The sequence below is a fragment of the Eptatretus burgeri genome, chromosome 14 (assembly GCF_056783735.1).
Source record: "Eptatretus burgeri isolate ZD-2024b chromosome 14, Ebu_testis_v1, whole genome shotgun sequence".
NCBI classification, from domain to species: domain Eukaryota; kingdom Metazoa; phylum Chordata; class Myxini; order Myxiniformes; family Myxinidae; genus Eptatretus; species Eptatretus burgeri.
Window position 1 is genome coordinate 22,087,453 of NC_140974.1, and position 27,930 is coordinate 22,115,382.

Here is a 27,930-nt window from a genome sequence, read left to right on the forward strand (position 1 = left end):
TCATCGACTCGGGGAAGAACAGCTTGAAGGCTGTTTTGCTCCACAATGGCAACGAGAAACCATCAGTCCCACTGGCTCACGCGTTCGGCATGACAGAGACCTATGAGACTATGCGGCAGCTGCTTGATTCCATCAAGTACAATGACTTCAACTGGCACATCTGCGGAGACTTGAAAGTGGTGGCGCTGTTGTTAGGGCTGCAGTCAGGCTACACGAAATACATGTGCTTCATTTGTCTCTGGGATAGCAGAGACGACAAGAATCACTGGACGAAGAAAGATTGGGAAGAGCGAAAAGAGCATGTACCTGGTCGACACAACGTGAAGCATGTCGCCCTTGTCGACCCAGCCAAGGTTTTCCTTCCACCACTCCACATAAAGCTCGGCTTGATGAAAAGTTTTGTACGGGCAATGGATCTGAATGGGCGTGGGTTTTTATACCTCAAGGAAAAGTTTGGCAACACCTTGTCGGAGGCCAAGATCAAGGCTGGTGTCTTTGTTGGACCGCAAATCCGACAGATTATGAAGGACGAAACTTTTCCGACAACTCTAAACCCCAAAGAGCTGGCAGCGTGGAGGAGCTTCAAAGCTGTGACGGACAACTTCTTGGGGAACGAGCGCGCGGACAACTATGAAGAAATAGTGCAGCAGCTGCTGGAGTCCTTCAGGAAACTTGGCTCCAGGATGTCCCTGAAAATCCATTTCCTACACCAGCACCTGAACTTCTTCCCTGACAACTTGGGAGCAGTCTCGGACGAGCACGGCGAGCGATTCCACCAAGAGATTTCACTCATGGAGACGCGTTACCAAGGGCGGCACAACCCGAACATGATGGGCGATTTCTGCTGGTTCCTGCATCGTGAAACTGACACAGAGCAGCACAAACGCAAAGCCAAATGCCTAAAGCATTTTTAATTACATTCTAGTGGAGTTTTTCTGTAATTTCTATAATTTTGAAGCATTCATGATGAAATAAATGAATAAATGAATTTTTGTAAATTTCATTGAAATCCTGACTTCTAGGCAATGTGAATATTACTGTTACTGAAAATCCTGACGTGATACAGCAAAACGGTTATGATTTTTGAAATCAGCGTACCCAAATTAGTCTAAATCACTTTACACATCTCCAGTAAAAAAATTTTGTTGTTCAGTGTAATCAGCCAAAACAGCAAACATCTGTATTGAGGGATGATAGGGTGAAAGGCCCAAAGTACAAGGGGCTTTGAAAACGTTATACGAACGAGATACTCGCCAAACCGAGACGCTCCAATGTTCTTGTATTTTTCAACATACAAGTTGAAATAATTGGAAAGAAATATGTTCTTTCAAACTAACACCTACTATGTTATTGATTGAATAAGTTAAAGTTTTTGTTTGCCATGAGGACATATTTTACAACGAGGACGTCAGTCTTTTTGGGATTAGTGTGCATATCTCGTTCATGGAACCTTTTGAACGTCTCCCATTAATGTCCGCAGAAAACAACTGCTCTATGATGCCCATAGAGCCGGTTTGGGCTGAATATCCTTGAGTTGGTGATGAGTGTCAAAGTGAACTTGATTTGATATGCCCATGATGGATAGGTTCAAAAGAAATCTCCTATGTCTGCTATTCCTTCTCAGATTGAAAGGATAGACCCGAGGAGCGAAATGGCTGCACCGTCACCGGGCGCTAAAACAAACTTCAAACGCCTGGGTTGGTGAAGGCATTGTCGTTGTCAGAACGTGTTTCAGCAGATGCTTCCACTAAACGAGGTCCAACTTCCCACCTGGTATTGCACTTTGTGTTGGATTCATGCTTTGTGGAAATCAGAAGAGTGGAGATCCATCCATCCTCCCATCTGGACCATACTCTGTGCAGAGCGTTGGTGCTGCCGAAGCAGTCTCCTTGGCTATTGGACACAATCCTGGACGGGTTGCCACTCCGACAGAGGACACCAGCATGCTGGCACTCATTTTGCCGACTCGGAAGAATGACAGGCAGTCAACCCCAGCTGGTAGTAATTCAACATCCGAGTGGGATTTGAACTCAGGATCCTCAGATCCCAAGCCCACCACCCGAACCGTTAAGCCAACACCAACACCTTTAGATGCTTTTCGACATGTACATCCTTTTCGACTATTTTTGAGACCCAATAGACTCTAACTACTTTTGGAATCTACTCTTTAGACCTCGTAGACCTTTAGATCCCGTAGGACCATTTAATCTCCTATAGACCCCTTACACCTATACACACTTTAGACCCATTTTGACCCTTTTGAACATTTATACCCATTCACACCTTTACACCCTGTAGATCAGGCCTTTCAACCCCCCACAGCCCCATAATTTTCCATCGAATCAAACGGAAAATCAACTTTATCACCTAGACCCCTTTAGGTATCGGCGATGCACCCGAACTACGACCGCCCTCAATCGGGAGACAAGCATCTGTCCCTCTTGGGCCTATTCATTCCAAAGTACCATGGGATATTTAACGTCCACAAGTGGAGGCTATCAGGATACTACAGCCAGGGTAATCCCCCACCCCTCCCTCCCACTCCCAGTACTCAAGGACAGTATACTCATTTATCCAATGCCCTGCCTGTGAAGCTTCACCGACAGCATGATGGAAGGTTACCTGTAAAGGTGTGTGAATGTTGGAGGTGAATGTCAAAGGCACTTTTCTCTCAAAGTTTTCAAGCAGGTTGTGCACCACCAACTCGTGTCATTGCCTCCATCCCGACCCGCAATCTTTTTTATCCTCATTAATCCCACTAAACCCAACGCTCTTCTTTTCAGGTTATTGTGTTGCCTCCCTTCCTCTCCCCTCTTTCCTTTTTCATGGTGGTTATTCCCTTGTGTGTGAGAGTTAAGGAATTTAATTGATTGTGACTGGAACTTCAATAACCAATATATGATGCAAGAACGACTCCAGCCATGGGAATTATTTCAGAGGCACCTACTGGTCCCAAAAGGTGAATGTAAGGAAACTCAGACACCACAGATAGGAGACCAAATGGCAAGCATGGTGTTGGTTCAGTGGTTAGTGTGGCTAGCTTGGGACCTTAGGGTCTTGAGTTCCAGCTCCTGTCATTCTGATGAATTAACATCAGGTGGGTTGATTCAGAATGTCATCCTTCCAAGGTCGGCAAAAATGAGTGCCTTGGTATTGGTGATAGGGGCACAGCATCAGCAGCACAGTAGCGCCCTCAGCGAATGATGCCATTGGCAGCATTGGGTTGCATATGAAGGAGGAGGCCAATTCGCCATTGATGCTCGTGGCATATAGACACACCTCATACTCCCACCAGGGGCAGGTCGTGCTAATTGTGTATACCATACACTGAGCAGGAAATCCGGCCAGGGTGCCAGCACCCAGCACCCCGTGGATCTTAGATATTCACACAGGACAGCCGGCTTTACACTCACAACTGACGGAGGGAATGCTACAGGAACAGGATACGGCCTTCTCAGCTGGCATTGCATCAAATCGGAAGTTATAGTTACTTTGGCCCTGACCCCATCGGAGGTTGAACCCAGACTAAACAGCTCGAATGACGAGTACACGACCACCTGAGACCTCCACTGGAGTTGCGCAGGATGTGATATCACACCACAATATCTTTTCCATGAGTGGATCAAAGTCGCTTGACAGGTTTACCCCCTATGTTTGATATTCCTTGGGGTCCACCATCGGTAGAACATGACCGGCGAGTGCATATAAAGGGTCGGGGGGAGCTCCGTCCATGAGGACCTTTCTTTATTTTGTTAACTCATGGGGCAGACGTGAGTCATCCCTGCGTTTTCCTCCCAGACCCCATACTCGAGGAGAATGCTTAGATCCAATAACTGCTGGCAGACTCTGCTGTGCTTTGTTTCCCTGGAGACCTTTCTCCTTCATTTCTCATTCCAGAGGTTGAGCTTGAATGAACCGTGGTGAGTCTATCTCAATGGCCTTATTTGTCAGACTTTTGTTTCACTATCTTTGACTGTATAAGGCTGTTCTTCTTTGGTGGTTGAAAAAACAAACAAACAACAATTCTGTACATTGTGGGGGAATTAAATTATTTGGGTTAATGACAATAAACGGACGTTAATTGTTGAATTATCCAAAACAAACCACCATGCAATGACGTCATAATTTGATACACTTACTGCTGAGCTAGTCAATCTCGCGTGAAGCCGATCTGTGAAATGCGTTATTTTTCACAGCAGAATACATCCAGTCTAAACTGTAACCGAATATGGTCGGAAAGCCAAACCAAGAGGAAATGGTTTTATAAATTATTTTCCACCATTTTCATCACCTGTTCTTTGGATCATCCCAGAGCTTGAATGAGCGTTTTTCCGTTTCTGGAGTGAGTGGAGGGCTGCTGGCACGTCTCTGTTTTCTCTACCCTTACCATCATCGTGATGCCACACACCCCCTCCCTCGACACTCTACCCCACCACCCCTTCCTGGTCGTGCTACCCCAACACCTCTCAATTGACACTCTACCCCACCACCCCTCCATCGACACTCTACTCCATCGACATTCTACCCCATCACCCCCTCCACTCTCACTATACCCCCTTTCTTCCTCACTCAATCCCACCACTACCCCCTCCTCGATATCCCCCCACTACGTTCCAGGGTAATCCAAGTGGGACATGAGTAGGTACATTGTTCAGAGCAGAGCGTTGTCTGCTTCATCAGTTCTGATGCCTTTCACCGCCGCATTTTCTGGGCTTTACCAGGATTTGCACGACTGCTCGGTGTGCGAAATGGCAACGACAGTTATGTTGCCAACAAAGGTCTTAGCAACAAGAAATCTCTCCAAGATGGAGCGGATATTTCCTAAAATAAATAATTCCGGCATTACACAATGCTCGTGCAAAAACTGGTTCAACGTCGTGTCCGCAATCAAACTGAATGATTGAAATTCAATGACAGTTGAAGCTCACACCAAGTCCGAGTACAGTATACTGTATTTAAAACTGAATGTACCACCAACTCCTATCTGGAGCTGCTCGGAAAGCATGGCTGGGGTTCTTCCTGTTGATCACCAAGTGGTCTTCGTGTGCCAGTTGTTAAGTGTATCATCCCATTAAGGGGAGAGGATGAAATACCGCATGTGATACCGATATGCAGATGTTGGGATCTAACCTCCCAATTACAACCACATTTTTGCGAACAACCTCTGATTATTATTAATGATTTTTTTTTAGTAACAAGCTCAAATGAGCTAAGATCCTCATCCTCTTAATGATGACGTAATAAAAAGAATATGACGTCATTGTGATGTATCAGGTTTGCGATAAATTATCTATGCTAATGCCCGGCTTGATTCCCGCAAACAAAATTCAAACAGCTTTCCTAGTTTCGGAGATAATGGTATAGGCGATTTCCATTAGCGGCGATATTATGACGTCAACTTTGTTTCTAGGAAGAATTTCCAAAATCGGAGATGGTTACTGTCTGTGTGTGAGCTTTCTGCATATACATGGCAAGTTTCAGGAAGTTTCGATGAAAACTGTAGGCTGTGAAACAAACTAGTTTTGGAGATAATGGTATAGGTGATTTCCATCAGCGGCGATATTATGACGTTAACTTTTTTTTCGGAAGAATTTCCAAAATTGGAGATGGTTACTGCCTGCGCGTGGGCTTTCTGCATATAGATGGCAAGTTTCACGAAGATCCGATGAAAACTCTGGGTTGTGAAACAAAAAATGTCAAAGAATAGGAATGACGTCAGAAACATTGATATGACGTCGTAGTGATGTATCATATGTGCGGTAATTCATCTCTGCTAATGCCCTGTTCGATTCTCTCAAACAGAATTCAAAAAGCTTGCCTAGTTTCGGAGATAATTTTTTAAGCGATTTCCATTCGCGGAGATATTTTGACGTCATAACTTTTTTTCTAGGAGGAATTTTCAAATCGGAGATGGTTACTGTCTGCGCAGGGTATTTTTACATGTATATATGCCAAGTTTCAGGAAGTTTCGATGAAAACTGTAGGCTGTGAAACAAAAAAGTCCACAAGAAGAAGATGAAGAACAACAACGTGAGTAAGACTTGGAGATCCTCCACGAGGATCTAAAAAAAAAAAAATCCAAACATTATCTCACAGCCACTGCATCTTGGCCCAACAACAAACGTACACAATACCTGTCCAACTCGCATAAGTATGCACCACAACCCGAAGGCTGAATCACGTCATCAACCAAACACGTGATGCATCCCAACCCAAAGGTACAGAAGGCATGGTCGACCCTGCGAATGACCAAGTAATCCTTCATGGACATCGCAATACCAGATGAAAGAGTACCATGAAGGGATTATATATGAAGGAAAACAATGGTTCAATGGTGGTCCACTCGATTTCATGAAAAGTGCAGTTCCTGGAGGCTTGGGGCCGTGTGTGTGTGTGTGTGTGTGTGTGTGTGTGTGTGTGTGTGTGTGTGTGTGTGTGTGTGTGTGTGTGTGTGTGTGTGTGTGTGTGTGTGTGTGTGTGTGTGTGTGTGTGTGTGTGTGTGTGTGTGTGTGTGTCGTTGACGATTCTCCAACCCGTGGTGAAACCGGTCCATTGGTTGGGTGGTTGCACAGCTTTGGTGTTGCCTCCATTTGTGCCACTGTTTGCGGATCGTCGCTGACGGTGTTTGGAATAACTATGCCATGTTGAAATGACTTGCGCTCGCCCGATCACATGCCATGCCAGAAACAATCCAGATTCCCATATTGAAAAACCTTAAAGATCCAATCAGTCCTCTCACCTGAAATTGGCAGCAGCAAATGATCGATTTGGTGAGAGATGATTCATAATTGCCGAAGACCCTCACCTTGAATTTAATTTATTTTATTTTATTTTAATACCCTGTTAGAAAGTTGTGAATGTCTTTTTTTTTAAGGGTGAGACCAGGGTTTTCAATGTTGAGTGTGGTGGGACAAAATGCCCTTTGTAGATTCTTGTTCATCGATATTTGTTCATTAAACTGAACACACACACACACACACACACACACACACACACACACACACACACACACACACACACACACACACACACACACACACACACACACACACACACACACACACACACATACACATACACACACACACACACACACACACACACACACACACACACACACACACACACACACACACGTCAGATTATATGCAGTATATATTGTTACGGTTGTGGGGGGTAGATGGAAGAATTTAATAGGGAGTTTAGAATTGTGTAGAGTTGCTTGGTCCGTGGACGAGTAGAAAGCAACTCGATGTAATTAAGTTAGGGAATCTGTGAGCTTCAGTGTTATGTGTCACCACATGAGGGGTGGTGCGGAGTTAATTAGCTTAGGGAGTGAGAATAAGTTCCCCACTATGTGATTGCCCTCTGTGAGTTCCCCTATGTTTTGTATATTTCAAGCCAGGCAATAAAGCTGGGAAACACGTCCCTGAAACCACAACAAACAGGAGAAGCCCTGCCTTTCCGGGTTTTGCGGCGAGCAGGCCACGGCCCAGAGGCAGAGGATATAGAGCACGGGGGAGAGGCTGGCGCATTGCAGAGGGTGTATGAGGTTCGTACTGCAGAGGACGGGAGATCGGTGTGATCGAGGTCGAGGGCAGGCAGGCTTGCGCATGTGTGGATTGTGGAAGGTTTTTGTCGGGATAGAACGGGAGATCGGCAGAGCACACACATGAGGTCGGTGTAAGAACACACGAGGCAGGTGGCACCTTTGGAAAGAGGAAGGATGGCACATTTTGATCCTTCGTGTGGAAAACTGCTTGCGGATTGCCTGGCGTACGTCTGCATGAGAGAAGTGACGGCACCATTTGCGCACGTGTGCACGTGCTGGTGGAAGCGCTCCCCATTCTGAGTTTGACAAGGACCAGCTCTGGGCCATGCTGAGTATCAGTATACTTAAGAAGGGGAGGTTTTCTTTTCATTTTGTGTCACCCTTTGTCTGTATTTGTGTCTGTGTGCAAGGCCTCGACAGTAGGATTTATTTATTTATTATTACTCTTGTTACCTGTTGAATTATTGTCTTTGTAAATATTTGTGTATGTTCATTAAATGTGTTTATTTTGAAGAAATTGTATTCGTCCATCGTAGTGTGTTCGTGGATAAACCCCCTTGCGCTGTCCTGGCGCAGTGTTCCTGTGCCATACTCCTCCACCCATCCGCCATGCCCTTCGAGCACGTGTTAAAATCTCTGCCGATCAATGTGTCCGCCTCCTCTTAATAGAGACTGCTCAGCAAACCCTCGGGGTTGGCGGTGTTAAGCACACGCACCACAATTTGGGTTGGGGGTTTAACTTGGGCTGCCACCCCTGCGACAATATATATATATATATATATATATATATATATATATATATATATATATATATATATATATATATATATATATATATATATATATATATATATATATAAAAAGCTCTTTCTAACCACTGATTCACTGACTCACTGACTGATATTTAAGGTCGGTACCTTCCGGGTGATGGAGAAAGCTGAAATTTTGAGTTCCGATGAACTTCGAAGCCGATACACTGGGAAAAATCACAGAACCATCAGAAAGTATCCGTAAATGAAAATATAAATAAATGAAAAAAATAATTGCAAGTGAGCGACCCGAGACAATGGGGAAGCATGATAATTTTGTGTGCTGATGGACATCGAAGCCGATACACCAGGAAAAATCACAGGACCATTGGAAAGCATCAGTAAATGAAAATATAGATAAATGAAAAAAAAATGAAAATAAATAACTGAAAAATCAAATGCAGATGAGTGACCTGAGACAAAGGGAATCACGATTCATTATTGCTTACAATGTGTAAGCACATCCCTCGAGTATAAATACACCATATATAATGTTTTTTGCATTGCCTGCCAGAAACATCATCAGCCAGAGAGCTGTGTTTGGTGTCGCCATTCAAGATGCTGAACATATAACCAGGACCGTGGAGGTTATACTAGTGTCAATGAAGTGGGGGGCATGGGAGGTTATCCTCGTGTTAATGAAGAGGGGGGCATGGGAGGTTATACTAGTGTCAATGAAGTGGGGGGCATGGGAGGTTATACTAGTGTTAATGAAGTGGGGGGCATGGGAGGTTATACTAGTGTTAATGAAGAGGGGGGCATGGGAGGTTATACTAGTGTCAATGAAGAGGGGGCGTCTTTTTCTACGTGACTCAACTATGATACGTGCAAACGTAAAAAAATTCTTTGCTTTCTCATGTACAGTAAAGCGCTTTTTCTGGACAATTTCTTAATTCGCTCCTAAAAGTATTGAAAAACTAAAAGTCTTTTTGGAAGACATCTTATTTCAATCTTGTGGGGTAAAGTGGTGGTAAACCCTGAAATGTAGAGCGTGAAGTCTGGTCTATTTTCACTCGTACTACAGGAGAGTGTGAACAAATATGGAGTTAGGTTCGGATGAAGGAATGATCTGATGTCTGTTTCAAGGCAGTAGGAAGTCTGCAGAACTTAAGTATCCTCACGGGTCCAGTCATTATATGCTACAGTAACGTCATGATCATAGACCTACAGAGCATCCCCACACATTGAAGGAAGTGTCCGCAGGAGGAAATGACACTGGCAGGTGCGTGAACGTTTGATGATGTAGTTTGTATATGATTGCTATACTTGGACGATACCTGAATCGAGGAAGACATCTGAATTAGTTTGCAACAAAGGTGAGATGTCAGGTTGTGATGAAACACGATATATACTCTGTTTTAGTTCAAACGGCCTTTTCCTGGACTTAATTTTCCTTGGATAAGCAAAAGCTTTGACAGATGGCTTACACACTTTAACCGACGGAGCTATTAGCATGTGAACATGAATCATCCCAAGGTTCCTATTGCAAAGAGCAGACCTTGATACAAGTCAGTTCTGTTTCATGTATGTTTTTGTGACTCTTCGAGAGCATGGCGGTTGCTGGATTCTGAGCTTTTTGTCACCCACTTGGTAGAAAACCACTCATTGGAAAACTCCATGGTCTGTAACATCACAAATGAAAACTATCAACAATGTATTCTTCCAAAACATTCAATATAAATATATGTGTGTGTGTATATATATATATATATATATATATATATATATATATATATATATATATATATATATATATATATATATATATATATATATATATATATATATATATATATACATACACACACACACACACACACACACACACACACACACACACACACACACACACACACACACACACACACATCACGATATCTCAAAAGGTGTGGACAGATTCAGATGAAAATTGTGGACAGGTTGGCTGTGTGGCAAGGACCAATTGTTTCGATTTTGGTGAAGATCCGAAACCGCATTTGGTTACGAGATTTATTTAACTTTTAAAGTGGTTCTTCACCATTGAGAGATAGGGCCAAAAATGATATATAGAATGATATTGGAAAAATGTATTGTGCCCGATATGCTCTGGTGGATCGGGCATTACATGGTGGACTGGTGGAGGTATGCGCTCCACCGAGTGCCCTTCTAGTTTTTAATGCTGCGATGTTTTTAAAGTTAAAAGCAAAATTAATTACCCTCTGACACCCAAAGTGGATGGATGTTATGTTTTCACCCCCTTTCTGTATGTCTGTGTTTGCCTGTGTGCAGGATATCTGAAAAGGTTGGGGAAAATTCGGACGAAATTTGATGGAGAGGTTCGGCATGTAATAAAGACAAACTGATTAGATTTAGCTGAAGATCTGGATCCGATCCGAGAAATTTTTGAGTGATTCTTCACCAATGAGAGATATGGCCAAAAACGATACATAGCACAATATCGTAAAAATTTATGGACTGATTTGGATTTGTTATAGAGGGCAATATATTGACAGGGCAATATCCTGCCTGTGTTTGTTGTGACAAAGTTCTATTGGCTTTGTTTGGGTCGAGTATTATTCACAAAGAGGGACCCTGAAAAATCTAATCACGTCAAATAAATATTATTTGTCAGATTTAATCAAGCATGTCAGAACGCACGGTAATCAAGCATTAAGTTATGTTATGTGATCAAGCATTAACGTTAAGTAAGTTACTAAAAAAAATCGTGCTATGTAATTTTTGAATGGTCTCATATTGGGTTTAAACAATCGCGTGACAAATCAGTTCGTTCTGATATAACTGTGGTGGAGGCTGACATGGATGAGAGGTGTTGAGTTAATATTTTAAGAGCGTTTTAAATGCGCGTTTCCCAATCAGCCCGTTTATATCAGCCCGATTTTGTCACGGGTTGTGACCACAGTGCGGTCATTCTTGTTGAAATGTATTTTTAACTGAACTGGTTTTGCTCTTTAACTGTCTGTTTAATCATTTCCGGACTATCCTTTGGGAATATTTACAATTTCGTAAATAATACAAAACGGATCACACAGGGTAATCTGTTTAGCCATTCTTGCAAATGATATCACAGCAAGTGAATTATTTGGAACCATTGTAACTGTGGCGTACCCTTCACTGCAATGGTCAATTGGGCCTCCACGGCCATGACACAACCCCAGCTCAATGATATTAAAGGCACCCAGATCTCCAGCCTTTATAAGGAATGTCCTTTATCATCACACAAATTAAAATGATTTTAATTAAGGGACATTGTGCCTTTTGAATGCTTATAAAATTTGTTGTGGCATTAAAGTTGGAGTCTAAATACTTTTTTGTTTTGAAATAAATGGGAATTCCATCGAAAAACCAGGAGGGATTTTAGGCAAGTCAGTTGACATGAGGAGGGTATTTTTACTCTTGAATTATAGTTTATGAAAGCTTTTCTCATCATTTGAGCAATAAACATCTCCTTGTTTGTTCATCTGCTAGGAAGTTTAAATGCATCCAACAATGTGCAGGCTGCTTTAAACGATGGGACATCCTGCAATGCAACACACACACACACACACACACACACACACACACACACACACACACACACACACACACACACACACACACACACACACACACACACACACACACACACACACACACACACACACACACACACACACACACACACACACACACACACACACACACACACACTGTGAGAGCTGGGAGGGCTCCGTTCCACCTTCTTTCTCGAAACCCACAAATGGAGATAACCAACGACACACACAGACTAAATAAATTCGTATATCTGGGAAGGTAGTCGCAAACGATCCAGTTCGGTATAACCCTCGCCAATAAACTGCATCGGCAACACTGACAATCTAACAGATTAAGGGACATCAGAAATATTACATATATATATATATATATATATATATATATATATATATATATATATATATATAAATATATACATATATATATATATATATATATATATATATATATATATATATATATATATATATATATATATATATATATATATATGTCTCTTCTGGCTAAACAGTTGCATGGATTCTGCTTATTTAGGTATGAGCTGAGCAGAGCTGCAACCCCCTACATCTTCGGAGGATTGTATTACTGCCAATACTGGGATGGGAGTTTAATTCTCAACTTTATGGAGCACTCCATCCTGGAGAGAGAGTATGAGCATCCACGGACATGCGTTTCAGTCTTGTTGGCCCTCATCTGCATGGAGCAGAAAGAAGCTCCTTCCCATACACATATATCGAGCAGAAGCTGCTTAGATTTATTTATAATCATAAATCTTGATCTTCAAAGACTTTAGTACCACATGGACACCACTCGAGTTTGGAGGTGATGTGTTGGCATAATTTATCCAACATGACGTCAGCATAATGTCACATTTAGGGTCAGAGCTGCTCCTTTTATTTCATGTATATTTGTGGTTTTGGCTTCTAGGGAGTAAAATAATCAATCTTTAGTGTAAAAATAGTTTTTTCATCGTATTTGTTCAGTTAAGCGTAAGGTATTGCATGCTATGAGATATGCGTTGTGAATGTTAGATTGGTCAAACGTGTCCCATATATGTTCTTTTTACCACCAATACTCTTCTCTTTAGCCACTTTATCTCGCTGCAGGATTCGCCCAGTTCAAAGTCGCATAAAATCGTCAAATTTGATCAAATTGACCTAAAATGTTAAGAATTTGCATTTTCGGTCACTGAATCGGGTCACCAATAAAACGCTAGAAGCCGATTGTTTTAAGGTCAAGGTCACAAAATCGTGAGTATTGTGCAAGATGTGTGCAAGCAACGATCTGGGAGACGACCCCACTTATCAACGTGTGGGGAAAATTCTGCTAAGGTGTTACAACAATTCACGATCCCAAAGGCGATGTGCTCATGAGACTGGAATCAGCAGGGTAAGTTTACATCGGATTCTCAAAACAGCTAATTGGAAATCTTATTGATTGAATAACATGAAACTGTTACATGAAATGAAATGTGTGTACAGACACATTTAAATTTCAAATGTGTATACACCCCAGACTGTTCCATGAAATGATTGAAGACGACCCAGATCACAGAGCTGAGTTTTGTAAAAGGTTTCAAAGGAAGGTGGACGAGGATACACGGTTTGTGGACATGATTGTTTGTTCAGATGAGGCAACATTCAAGCTCAGTGCTACAGTGAACCGACATAATTGTGTGTATTGGTCCTCTGAAAATCCAAACATTCCTGTAGAGAAGGCAGCTATCACAGCAGATATACGTCTTTTTTGGACCTGCTGTAAAATGTGTGTACGTGTTTTTGGGACACACTTTTTTTTATATGTATACATCTTTATGGGACATGCTTTTAAAATGTGTAAACATATTTTTGAGACATGCTTTTAAAATGTATACACATCTTTTTGGGACATGCTTTTAAAATGTATACACATCTTTTTGGGACACGCTTTAAAATGTGTATACATCTTTTTGGGGCACGTTTTAAAAATGTGTATACATCTTTTTGGGACATACTTTTAAAATGTGTAAACATATTTTTGAGACATGCTTTTAAAATGTGTATACATCTTTTTGGGACACTCTTTAAAAAATGTGTATACATGTTTTTGGGGCACGTTTTAAAAATGTGTATACATATTTTTGGGACACGCTTTAAAAATATGTATACATCTTTTTGAGACATGCTTTAAAAATGTATATACATCTTTTTGGGACACGCTTTTAAAATGTGTATACATCTTTTTGGGACACGCTTTTAAAATGTGTATACATCTTTTTGAGACATGCTTTAAAAATGTGTATACATCTTTTTGGGACATGCTTTAAAAATGTGTATACATCTTTTTGGGACATGCATTTAAAATGGGTATACATCTTTTTTGGACACGCTTTTAAAATGTGTATACATCTTTTTGGGACATGCTTATAAAATGTGTATACATCTTTTTGAGACATGCTTTAAAAATGTGTATACATCTTTTTGGGACATGCTTTTAAAATGTATATACATCTTTTTGGGACACGCTTTTAAAATGTGTATACATCTTTATGGGACATGCTTTAAAAATGTGTACACATCTTTTTGGGACACGCTTTAAATATGTGTAGACATCTTTTTGGGACATGCTTTTAAAATGTGTATACATCTTTTTGGGACATGCTTTTAAAATGTGTATACATCTTTTTGGGGCACGCTTTAAAAATGTGCATACATCTTTTTGGGACACGCTATAAAAATGTGCATACATCTTTTTGGGACATGCTTTTAAAATGTCTATACATCTTTTTGGGACACACGTTAAAAATGTGCATACATCTTTTTGGGACACGCTTTAAAAATGTGCATACATCTTTTTGGGACATACTTTTAAAATGTATATACATCTTTTTGGGACACGCTTTTAAAATGTGTATACATCTTTATGGGACATGCTTTAAAAATGTGTACACATCTTTTTGGGACACGCTTTAAATATGTGTAGACATCTTTTTGGGACATGCTTTTAAAATGTGTATACATCTTTTTGGGACATGCTTTTAAAATGAGTATACATCTTTTTGGGACGCTTTAAAAATGTGTATACATCTTTTTGGCACACGCTTTAAAAATGTGTATACATCTTTTTGAGACATGCTTTTAAAATGTCTATACATCTTTTTGGGACACACGTTAAAATGTGTATACATCTTTTTGGGACATGCTTTTAAAATGTCTATACATCTTTTTGGGACACACGTTAAAAATGTGCATACATCTTTTTGGGACATGCTTTAAAAATGTGATTCCATCTTTTTGAGACGTGCTTTAAAATGTGTAAACATATTTTTGAGACACTTTAAAAAGGTGTAAAGATATTTTTGAGACACTTTAAAAAGGTGTAAACATATTTTTGAGACACTCCTTAAAAAGGTGTAAACATATTTTTTAGACACTTTAAAAATGTGGAAACATACTTTTGGGACAGCCTTTATATATGACCGTATACACTTTTTGAAAAACATGAGTGGAGGGATATTTTCATCGTCTCCTTTCGTCTGTCTGTCTGTCCTTCCGTCATGCAATCTTCTCCTGAACGGTTGTGCAGAAATTCACCAACTTGGTGTCTGTGATCACCACGTGGCAAGAGGGTGCAAGAGCATTATCATTTTTGGCTCCACCCTGTGGCAGTCAGTCAACAGGTGAAATACCAAAAAATGCAATTACGGGTACATTTTAAAATACTTTAAAATGTAACTTTGTAGATGCAATCAACATTTGGGGATGCATGGAATATGTAACGATTTTTTGGATTTAACCCCAGGTTCATGCCCCAGTGAGTGGGGACTTGGGACTACAGGGGTCAAAATGGAATTTTTTAATCTCTATATTTGATATTGAGTCATTCCTGGTGGAACTTTTTGCCACCTTACAACTTTGCTTTGGGGGGGGGGGCATGGGGATTTGCAATGGTGTGCTATTGAATTCACTCAAGTATGCTGTGTGTCTTGTTGGAAATGGCTCCTTGGGGCAGGGATTTCCCGACACCCCTCCCTATGGGGGGGGGGGGGGTGTACAACTCCTGAATTATCCCAACACCACTCCTAGAAGCTCAACAATAAACTATTATATACCCTCCCCCTACCACCCCCACACCTCCCTAGCTTAAATTTCTGGGGAAACCACTGCCTTGGGGTTAATAATGCTACGTTTAGAGGTACAACCCAGGACATAGCGAGACTGTTATGTGGAAGGGGTGAGGGAATCCGTAGCTAGACTGGGGTAAGTGTAACATGGTCCATGTGTTTCGATTATGTTAGATTGCCAAGTATCGGGGACATGCAAGTCGTCTTGTAACACATAACGCTGAGGAGGCAGCATATGACATTTATAGATGGTATCAGGGTAAGATTGTATGCGTAAACATCTATTGTTAGCAGGTGGTTTCAGGTGAGTACTTCCAGTCACAAGAAGGCACGTGGGAAAGCTGACATGCTTTAAGAGGACACCAATATGAACTGTTCAGGTGGTGTGTGCAAGCCATAGTGGCGTAGTGTGCTGTGGAGCCATGGAAGAGGGGACATACTTTGGGGGGGGCGCCATATGGGTGGGACTGCCTGGGGGATTGGAGGATGGATCTCCCACAAGGAGTGGGCAACTGATCACGTGGCCCTCAGCAGGTGAAGGTGGTCCCAGAGTATGGAGGGTGGGCCAGAAAAGCTGGGGGGAAGATGCACCATGAAAAAAGTACAGAGAGTCACGAGGGCTGGTTCTAGGACACAAATACATAGTTAGAGTTTTACCTGTGAACAAAGAAGATTGCTCTCTATTCTCTGGCATATGTCGTTCTCTGGTGCTCCTCATTCTTTGGCGCTCTCTTCATCGCTGGCTCTCCTCGTCTCTGCCTTTCCTTGTTCCTTGGTGCTCTCTTAGTTACTGGCTATCTTCTTTGCTGGCTTTCCTCGTATTTGGTGCTGTCCTCGTCGTGGGCTGTCTTCGTCTCACTCCTCCATCCCAAACATCTCAAACTTGCATCTCGCGTCTCAAACATTGCATAATCGCCTTGCAATCCACACATCACCAAAGGGAAGTCCTCACCTGCATTACTCATTGTTTGTAAAAGTTTGGTCTGTGGCACCAAGTCGGGGTGGGAATTGTTCTTTATTTCATCACTGTGCATCAGTTTCATTTTCCCTTTTCTACTTGTTTGTGGCTGTTGCCTTGCTTGGACTGTTCTGAATTGCATGTTCCTTTCACCTTTCTCCACATATTCATAATAAATAAACCATTAAAATGGGAAGAAAACATCTTCCATCCATCTGCTTCCCATACGTGCCGCCGCCACATTTGGTTAATTTGGGTGACCTTGGGGAAAAATAAAGTTGTAGATAATTTGAGTGAACACAGTAGTTCAAAACCCTTCAGCCACTTGTGAGCCAAAAGATTCCAACACCGAAGCATTTTGCATTTGTGAGCCTCAGACATGACAATATTGTTGGGGCTTATTGTGATTAATAATGATTAGTATAGAGCAGTTATTTCCTTAAAGTGAATGTCTAGCATAAGTGTAAAGTAATTAATTGTGATATTAGATATGTATCGCTGTTATATCTCGTTAGATGATGTTTCCCTTTCTCTGCGATTTGTCCCCCCCCCCCCATATTTCCGCAGGGTGCTCAAGGTCCACCAACGACCCCTTTCTGGTAAAACTACCAAAATCACGAATCACTGCTCACCTTCACTCTTTCATTCCTCTTTTTTCCCACCTTTGGAATAAACTCCCTCACTTTGTTCAATCCCATTCTTCCCTCCAGTCCTTCAAAACAGCTGTTCACCACCACCTCTTATCATCCCCCATCCAAATCCTCGATCTTTTCTACCCCCGATAATCCACCCCAAATCCACCTCCTTCAAATTCCCTGCTTTCCTTCCTGAAAGTCCCTGTAATGTCCATCTTCTCTTCCCCATGTTCCCCGTCCCATCCCTCTCCCTTCCACAGATCTCCTAATGTGTCTGTTCCCCACTGTTTTGTCCTTCCCACTCCCTCCCCTCCTGTGTCATGCCCCCCTTGCTGTGCGTTATGTGTTAGCTCTCATACGAGCCTCGACAAGGTATACAAAAAAAAAATGTGTGCGTCGAAAATTATCAACCCAATTGTGGAGACTAGTTGCAATGAATACCTAGTAGAGGGGAGTGGTGTTGGTGGGTGAGAGCTGTCATTTTTTTTTCTCTCGGGGGATATGAAGGATGGCAAAGAAATAACTTTCTATTTGGCCCTTGTCCCTTTGCTTTAGCTCTTCAAGTTGCTGACAGTGTACGGGCTTTAACTTGGCTTAAAGCACGTCCCAAGGCGACGAAGAGTGAATGTCCACAAAGGCTGTCAAGGTGCGTTCCATCCTGTCTCCCCTGCAGCTTCGCGTGGCTGGTATCCTGCCGGGAATGTCCTGGAGGATTTGTGAATGGTGGGTGTCGGATGTGAGTGGGACCGATGAGTGCAGAGTTGGCATGCTGAATCCTATATCAATGGCTTTCACAGGCGTGCTTATCCACTGTGACCGAAAAACCCGGGGGGATCCCTGCCTTCTGTTTTGACAATTCTCGAGATTTGAGTGGTAATCTTCACAGTCTAGTTTGTAGCAAATTGTGTTCAGGCACTTGATAATGATGAGGATGTTGTTGATAATAATAATGTTTCATATTTGACCTTTATTTTGGTTTACATAAAACGTAGAACAATGCATGTGAATTAATCAATGTTTGAGGGAATTTATCTTTGGAAAACAAATACCCAAATCACATGCTCCGTAAACTGAAAAAGCAAGATGGTGTCAAATGAGATAATTGAGCATGTCATATGGAAAAGCAGATAGTTATGAAATTTGTGGTAAACGAAAACGTCAAACCTGTTGGAATTTAAAGACTATTACCAACACAGTGTGGTGATTGCCTGTCAAGGTAATACACAAACAGAGTGAGAAACAAAAGCCCATGTTAGATTTTGAAGCATTCACCCAGTCAAAATAACAAAATCAGAAATGAGCAGGACAGAACATCATAAATATATGTGGAAAAATTACAAACCGAGACTAGGAATCAAACCAAGGACCTCTGGGAAAGCATACCAGTGCTCTGCCATCTGAACTATCTGGGTGACCCACCAGCTGAGATTCTAGTGCTCTGCCATCTGAACTATCTGGGTGACCCACCAGCTGAGCACCGTAATTATTCCACATACACAAGTGCTACTCTCTTTCTCCCACTGCTTCCGATTCCCAGTCTGGGCCCGAAATTTTTCCACATATATTTATGACTAGCCGAAATCCCGTCACAGACGGATTCCGTTCATTCAACCACCCTCACCAGCTCACCCGCACTCGAGGGACATGGACTGGACAGGGCGTGCTTGCCGCCGCCTACTCATCCCCCGCCCCTGCCCCATTACCCCCACCCCCCGCCTTCAATTTGCTTACCCCCGCCCAAAAAATTAATGCCGCGCCCGCACCCCTCCACTCCTCGCCCCCCGGCTCTTGATTCCCCGCCCCACTTGCCCCTGTCCCCCGCCCCCCTGTCCACCCCCTCACACTCAACCCAGCCTAATTCGCCCCAGCCCCCGCCCACTCATCCCCTGCCCCATTTCCCCCCATCTCCCGCTTTCAATTTGCTTACCCCTGTCCAAAAATTTGCTTACCCTGCCCCCCGCCTCTTCACTCCCTGCCCCCGTCTCTTCATCCCCTGCCCCCGGCTCTTCACTCCTCGCCCCCGTCTCAACAAAAAGTGTTTATTCTGCTTCAGAGTTGAAAGTTGACTCTTGCCACAATGTGCGATGCAGTCTTACAGGTACGAAGTTTCTTTCAGTCCAGGTCACAGTACCGAGAAAAACATGACGCGACAGCTAGGAGGAGCACAAAATTGGTCCTTCAGTATTAATATATAGATGTTCTATCCTGCTCATTTCTAATTATATTACTACCCCCCCCTGTTGTGTTTAATAGTGAATATGGATGTCCCCACAGGGGGAGGACACTCTCGAGAGCAGGCTGCAGCTGCTCCTATGGTTGGCAGCGAGTTCTCCAGAAGCAGTGGGAGAAAGAGAGTGCCACCCAGATAGCTCAGATGGCAGAGCACTGGTACAAGAGCACTGGTACAGTGTTACAGTGTGCCAGAGGATCTGGGTTTGATTCTCAGTCTGGGCCCATAATTTTTTCCACCTATTTATCTAGAATTCCAGCAAGCTCTGTGTGTGTGTGTGTGTGTGTGTGTGTGTGTGTGTGTGTGTGTGTGTGTGTGTGTGTGTGTGTGTGTGTGTGTGTGTGTGTGTGTGTGTGTGTGACCGCTGTTTCTCGACAACCACTGGTCTGATTTAATTGAAACTTGCCAGCTATATTGCTGGGGACCTGAGGATGTGCCTTTTCAAGGTTTGATATTAATCAGACGAGTGCTTCCCAAGTTATGGCCATTTATTTACCAACCAATGAAGGGAACCATTGCTGCAGCCATTTTTTATCAACCAATGACAGGATGCGTTGCTGCGTAGGCATGGTCGATGGGGAAGAGAAACTCAGCCGAGTTCGCCATTACGGGTTTTTTTCTGTCCTCTCCTCTCCTCTCCTCTCCTCTTATCTTCGTGTTTTTCCTTGCGAAAAGGCAAAATACGTTGGCGCTAATTGAATAATTTATCAAAACGTTGGCAGATCCAGCAGCCTCTGCATTCTTGCCCTGGACAAGGAAACAAAGAAGAAGCGCCGTTTCCTAAGCAATGTTGTTTATGAAGAGGTGCCAACGAGATAAAGGTGTGTATATGGAGATAATTTTTATTATTATTAATTTATTGAAGAAAAATTGTTCCGGAAATAATTTATCAAAAAAAGTGCACAACTTGTTTTTGTTTCCAATTGTCAAAACGGTGTAGTGTGGCCTTTGGAAGTGTTGAGGAATTCAGCTCTACTCAACCTGCTTGCCAACGAAATACATCTTAATTTGGTGGTAAAAACGATTCACAACGACGGGTTTCCTTACTCATTGCTCTGCAGTCTGCATTCAACCCCTTCATTTGTCATCTCATTGACCTCATTTCATCTATCTATAATTCCGGCAGTGTGTGTGTGTGTGTGTGTGTGTGTTTCTGTGACCGCTGTTTCCCGACAACCACTGGTCCGATCTAATAGAAACTTGCCAGCTATATTGCTGGGGACCTGAGGATGTGCATTTTCAAGATTTGATATTTATCGGACAAGTGATTCCCAAGTTATGGCCATTTATTTACCAACCAATGGCAAGACACGTGCTGCGTAGGCGTGGCCGATGCGCCATTTAGTTACCAATCACAGGACACGTTGCTGCGTTGGCGTGGCTGCGTCGGCTGGTGCACGGCCGGCCAACGATGACGTCATTTGCCGTGCCGGTTACGATTGGGATCGATCGGTGCCTTAGTTACCGTGGTGTAGGAGTGCCAATGGTAAATTGCAGCGAATGTCATGGCAAGCAAAGACAGGGAGGTGAACTTGATTTTAATTAACTCTGTGTATGTGTAAGTATCACAGCAATTGTTACTTCAATGCAAGCGATAATTCCTGGAATGATGTGAACATTCCCTATGGGCACGCACTACTTCTGGATAGTGATGACTTACAGTATTCTAATAATTTCTCGATTTCTTCTGCGCATTTATAGATTAAACACAATGCCCCAATCCAGTCGTTGTTTACGAGAGCGAAGGAATGGCCTGTGTGTTTGTTTGAAAGTTTTTTTTTTGTATGTACGGCCACGCACGTATGGGCACGTACGTACGGCCACACGCGTATGGACACGCACATACGGCCATGCACATACGGCCACGCGAGAGCGAAGGAACAGCCTGTGTGGTTATTTCTGGCAAGCGGTTTTAAAGTATATATATATATATATATATATATATATATATATATATATATATATATATATATATTTATATATATATGTATATATTTATATATATATATGTATATATGTATATATATATATATATATATATATATATATATATATATATATATATATATATATATATATATATATATATATATATATATATATATATATATATATATGTATATTTATATTTTTGCACATACAGGCACATGAAAGCGAAGGAACGGCCTGCGTGGTTCTTGTTTCTGGCACATGGTTTGAGTCTTTTTGCTTTGGGGGGGGGGGGGGTGGGTTTGCACGTACGGCCATGCACCTGTGGCCATGCACCTATGGGCACGCACCTGCGGCCATGCACCTATGGGCACGCACCTACGGGCATGCACTAGTATTTCTAATAATAATAATAATAATAATAATAATAATAATAAACAAGCTCAAATGAGCTAAGATCCTCGTCCTCTTAGTGATGACGTCATAGTTATCAGTTATGTATCAGGTGTGCGGTAAATTATCTCTAATGCCCTATTCGATTCCATCTGAAGTATTCAAAAAGCTTGCGTTGTTTCGGAGATAATTGTTTATGCGATTTCCATTGCGATATTATGATGTCATAACTGTTTTCTTGGAAGAATTCCCTCAATCTGAGATGGCTACTGTCTGCGTGTGAGCTTTCTGCATGAACATGTCAAGTTTCAAGATGTTCTGATGAAAACTCTTGGTTGTGAAACAAAAAAATTTCAGAAAATAGTGATGACGTCATAAAACGAATATGACGTCATTGTGATGTATCAGATTTGCGTCAAATCATCTGTGCAAATGCCCCGTTTGATTCCCGCAAAGAGAATTCAAAAAGATTCCCTAGTTTTGGAGATAATGGTGTAGGCGATTTCCATCAGCGGTGATATTATGACGTCATAACTTTTTTCTTGGAAGAATTTTCTAAATCGGAGATTGTTACTGCCTGCGCATGGACTTCATGCATATACATTGCAAGTTTCACGAAGATCCGATGAAAACTCTGAGTTGTGAAACAAAAAATGTCAAAATATAGGAATGACGTCATAAAAATTGATATGACGTCATAGTGATGTATCATATGTGCGTTAATTCATCTCTGCTAATGCCCTGTTCGATTTCTGCAAACAGAATTCAAAAAGCTTGCCTAGTTTCGGAGATAATTTTTTTGGCGATTTCCATTAACGGAGATATTTTGACGTCATAACTTTTTTTTCTCGGAGAAATTTTCAAAATCGGAGATGGTTACTGTCTGCGCAGGGTATTTTTTACATATATATGCCAAGTTTCAGGATGTTTCGATGAAAACTCGGCTGTGAAATAAAAAATGTCCACAAGAAGATGAAGAACAACAACGTGAGTAAGACTTAGAGATCCTCCACGAGGATCTAAAAAAGTCCACAAGAAGAAGAACAAGAACAACAACGTAAGACTGAGAGATCCTCTGACGAGGATCTAAAAAGGAAAAAAATTGCTGTCATCAACAGATGATTTTCTTAAACCCTAAATTTCACTGACCCAGAAGGTCATCAGCCAAACACATGATTGTCATGTATCATGTTCCTCTGCAGAGCTGGGTTACAATCCTGGACGGGTTAGGTCGCCACTTGGACAAAGGAAGTCAGTCAAGGCAGGAATGTGTAATTTGTTCAAAGTGCCAGCAATATCTTGCCTTCTCTTCATGAAGGACACAATGGGATCTTTAACGTCTTCCAACAAACACTGGCAGATTGGATGCTCAGTTTTACATCTCTACGAGGAACAGAACATGCATTGATGAAGCGACATGCCTGTGAAACACCAGAATAGCAGTTTTTCGCTGGGTACATTCCATTGGTGAGTGTGGGTACCTCTCGGTCAGCCTGACAAAGACATACTGATTTGAAATTCGACAATTAGACACCAACCAATAGAGACTGGATCAGATATACTGGATACAAGCTTCTGTGTAAACAAGTAAACAAAACAGCCTCCTTAATGTGTACAGGGTGTTTCAAAAACAGAAACCTCAGGAGCGTGAACCAAACATTTCTTGAAAGCTTAAGACATGGTATTTTCTATGACTGATTGCTATAGCAGTAAGTCATTTGAAAGCACATGTTTTTCATCCATGTAGTTTTCCAAGTCACTGCTGGAGTTCGTGAAAGCCCAAGGTATGAAATTGGCATTTATGCAAAATCCTTGCAATTGACATTCTCGATGTGTGCCCCTCCATGATTCAGACGGACATTGATCCTGAATCCAACGCTCTGCCAACTTTCCTGTAGGTCTCATGTGGAACTGCCTGGAGGTGGTCTGACTCCTCCTGCTTCAGATCATCCAGTGTGGCAGGGTGGTTGGTATCCATCCTGTCAATGAGCCAATTGCACATATCAAGTCTCCTTCTCATGTCATCGTGACTCAGTTTATGCCTCATAAAGATTATGTTTGGGAAAAGCTTCAGTTCCTTAGTGAAGATACACCAGACTTATGTTGATTTGATGCCTAGCTCCCGGGGGCGCCGGCGGTGGGACTTCTTGGTACTGTCCACTGCAGAATCCCACATGGTGTCGATGTTGGCTTGGCTCTTGGTTACTGATGTTGGCTTGCCACTGTTGCCCTTGCTGTGGTTGTGCACTGTATCCTTGTGCTCAAAGTGTTTCACAACATGTTGAATGGCACAACTTGTGGGTCCATCATGTATTCTGAGGTCGTATTCCTGGCAGAACCTTCGATGGGTATCTACATTTGATTGTCTCATACCTCAAAGCCACCACTTTTGTCTTCTGCTTCACTGTTGATGGCATAGTTAAGCTGTGGAGCTCGAAATCCTTGGCCTCGGAAATCCCACATTTCTCATGCTCGGCCTCCAGGGATGGGCACGTCATTCCAGCATCCAGCGCTCAATCCACCCCATTACTTCACTGACGGCAGTTTAACACCAGAACCCATGTATTTGACTCTATCTGACTATCTGACGTTCGTAACTGATGTGTGGAATGCCAAACCCTAGGCATCGGGATGGATTTAGTAAGATGGCGGTGTAGTCAGAGGCATTATGTCTGGGACATCATTATAGCATTTCGTCTAGTGTTAGGCTAGGTCTTTACAGCAGTGTATTATTCAGGACTCAATGAGAATTGCATTTTGCAAATTGGAAAAAATATCGACGTAAATTCTGATCCCTGGGAACATAAAAAACAAATTGCAAATATTGACCGTCAATAAACTGTATTATTGTGCTGTAACTTATGGAAGTTATGTTGTTCAACTATCGTCGGCGAAGAGATAAGCTCAATGCTAGTTTCCTCTTAAAGTGACGGTGTACTTGTAATTTGAAGGCATGTGTTCCCCTGCACAACACTCAGACAGCTCTCAGTCGGTACAAGAATGCAGCATACAAAAGTAACCAACTGCTAATCGATCGCATTATCGGTGGAGAAAGCCGATGAAAAATGTGTCGCCATTTGTACCGTGCTGCTCAATTGGTTTTCCATCCATGTGGACTTTGTTGAGTAACTTTGAATCGAACCCTTTATCTCCTGACTTTGGCTTTATCCAAGTTTCCGCCCCATTGCTCCAGGCCAGTCAACTCATCCGTTGGAAAATACCGTGATGTTGTTACCTGCACGACGGAGACAGCTCACCTGTTATACTCCTTAGCCTCAGCAGAAGAGAAAGCCATCAGAATGGTGAGGAAATATTTTATTCCTTTTTATTTTTCTCCAACGGTTGGATTCCTTAATTTCCCCATTACTTATTTCTTGTATCATTCGTTTTTTTTCTTCCTTTTGACAGGTGTTGTCTATCAAGTTGTGGTTATACTGCACTATTGTGGTGGTAAATGTTAATTTGGGTGATGGATAATTAAAAATCTCTCCAAAATATAAGCAGTTAATCTTAGGATGTAGAGGTTTAGGTCATGATCCTGCAACCACACAACCACCCTTGCTGGAGATGGCCAATTCCTGATGGCACAGCAACTGCTGATGAAAGTTAAAGCAAAGCTGCAAGTTTGGGAGAAAATGGAATTTGGAATTTAGCCATGTTCCTTGACTTGGATCCCACTCTTCCCGAGGACATAGTCAAATCTATTCCAGACGCAAACAAGTTAAACAAGAAAAAAATCAATCAGAGATTGCAGACCCTCACCAAGACTTCTTTTGAGTGGTGTATTTTTAAAGGTTTTAGGGTATATGCAGTATGGCTGCCAAAACATGTGACCTATGACATCATATGTGTGAATCTTTTGTTCATCATGGACAGGCAGTCATACGTGTAAAGTTTCATCTCAATCTGTTCAGTCATTTCAGAGAAGAAGATGTTTAAAGTTTCTTTGAAAAAAAATGTGGCTGCCGAATCATGTGACCGACGATGTCATCAATTTTTTTTTCTGTGGACCATTTTATTCCGAGATGACCCTCAAAAAATTTCATTCTGATTGGATGTGGCATTTTACATATGCAATTATGACGTCATAACGAGGGCACCTATGACGTCATAAAAAAATCACACTCATTCCCCAGGAGAAGTACTTGCTATGTGCCAAGTTTCAACATTTTCCTTGGGGTGCGGTTTTTCCGTTTTTTCAACATGGCTGCCACACCACATGAACTACGACATCATAGTTGTCATAGAAAGATTCTACATGAGTAGTCACACCAATGGTGAAAATTTAGTGTCAATCCGCCAAGCGGTTGTGGAGAAAAACACGAAAGTTCTGTGTGGACAAACAAACAAACAGACAAACAAACAAACAAGCAGTCATAGACTTGTACTTACGAAATCGTCAACTTGACCTCTGACCTTGTCTAATAAAAGCTGTCCCCAGAGAAGGTAGCAACGCTAACCAGAAGTTTCTACGATGATTCTGTATCAAACCATCAAAAATCGTAACGTTAACCGAAGCAAAAATCTCCATTTCTCCACGCAATTATACCTTAACGTACAACGACGCGTCTGCTCGAGCGCACTGCATCATGGGACGACCCGTGACGCGTCGAGTGAAATATTTTTTATACAATCTTAAAACGTCTCCAGAACATCCGATTCTTACCAGAATTTCGACAACCGAGTTTTAAGCGTCCTAAGCGATCGCAAAAACCAAAGACAAAATTAAAATCGAAATTAAAACGAACTCGTAACGTCGAGCGAAGAAAAAATACTCCATTTCTCCACATGAATTTATGGAATTATGTTTGACCTCACTATGACCTTGACCTTTGACCGATTTTGACCAAAATCTAATCAGCAGTAGCCATCACGCTCCTGAATCACGTGGTGTAATTTGACATTGGTAGCTTCTTCCGTTCTCGAGTTATCGTGCCGACAAACAAACAAACAAACAAACAAGCAGTCATAGACTGGTACTTATGAAATCGTCAACTTGACCTCTGACCTTGTCTAATAAAAGCTGTCTCTTGAGAAGGTAGCGACGCAAACCAAAAGTTTCTCCGATGATTCTGCACCAAACCATCAAAAATCAAATGTTTTGCATATTTGACCTCACTGTGACTTTGACCTTTGACTGATTTTGACCAAAATCTAACCAGCGCGGGCCACCACCCCCCTGAATCAGGTGGTGGAATTTGACATTGGTAGCTTCTTCCGTTCTCGAGTTATCATTTTTTGGATGTTTGACCTCACTGTGACATTGACCTTTGACCGATTTTGAGCAAAATCTAATCAGCACTAGCCATCACCCTCCTGAATCACGTGGTGTAATTTGACATTGGTAGCTTCTTCCGTTTTCTCGAGTTATCGTGCCTACAAACAAACAAACAAACAAACAAGCAGTCATAGACTGGTACTTATGAAATCGTCAACTTGACCTCTGACCTTGTCTAATAAAAGCTGTCTCTTGAGAAGGTAGCGACGCAAACCAAAAGTTTCTCCGATGATTCTGCACCAAACCATCAAAAATCAAATGTTTTGCATATTTGACCTCACTGTGACTTTGACCTTTGACTGATTTTGACCAAAATCTAACCAGCGCGGGCCACCACCCCCCTGAATCAGGTGGTGGAATTTGACATTGGTAGCTTCTTCCGTTCTCGAGTTATCATTTTTTGGATGTTTGACCTCACTGTGACATTGACCTTTGACCGATTTTGAGCAAAATCTAATCAGCACTAGCCATCACCCTCCTGAATCACGTGGTGTAATTTGACATTGGTAGCTT

General features: G+C 42.0%; 1 protein-coding gene across 1 annotated transcript in view; it reads left to right on the forward strand.

Moving 5' to 3' along the window:
* LOC147012776 (uncharacterized) overlaps positions 1 to 26,598 on the forward strand; it is a 93,486-nt gene extending 66,888 nt beyond the window's left edge. Inside the window, exons 4-8 of the mRNA XM_085853952.1 lie at positions 15,457 to 15,550; positions 17,520 to 17,551; positions 18,143 to 18,233; positions 25,333 to 25,441; positions 25,548 to 26,598. Coding sequence (XP_085710078.1) covers positions 15,457 to 15,550; positions 17,520 to 17,551; positions 18,143 to 18,233; positions 25,333 to 25,441; positions 25,548 to 25,616 — 395 coding nt within the window. The 3' untranslated portion in view covers positions 25,617 to 26,598. The remainder of the gene's footprint in view (positions 1 to 15,456; positions 15,551 to 17,519; positions 17,552 to 18,142; positions 18,234 to 25,332; positions 25,442 to 25,547) is intronic.
* Positions 26,599 to 27,930: the final 1,332 nt, after the last annotated feature.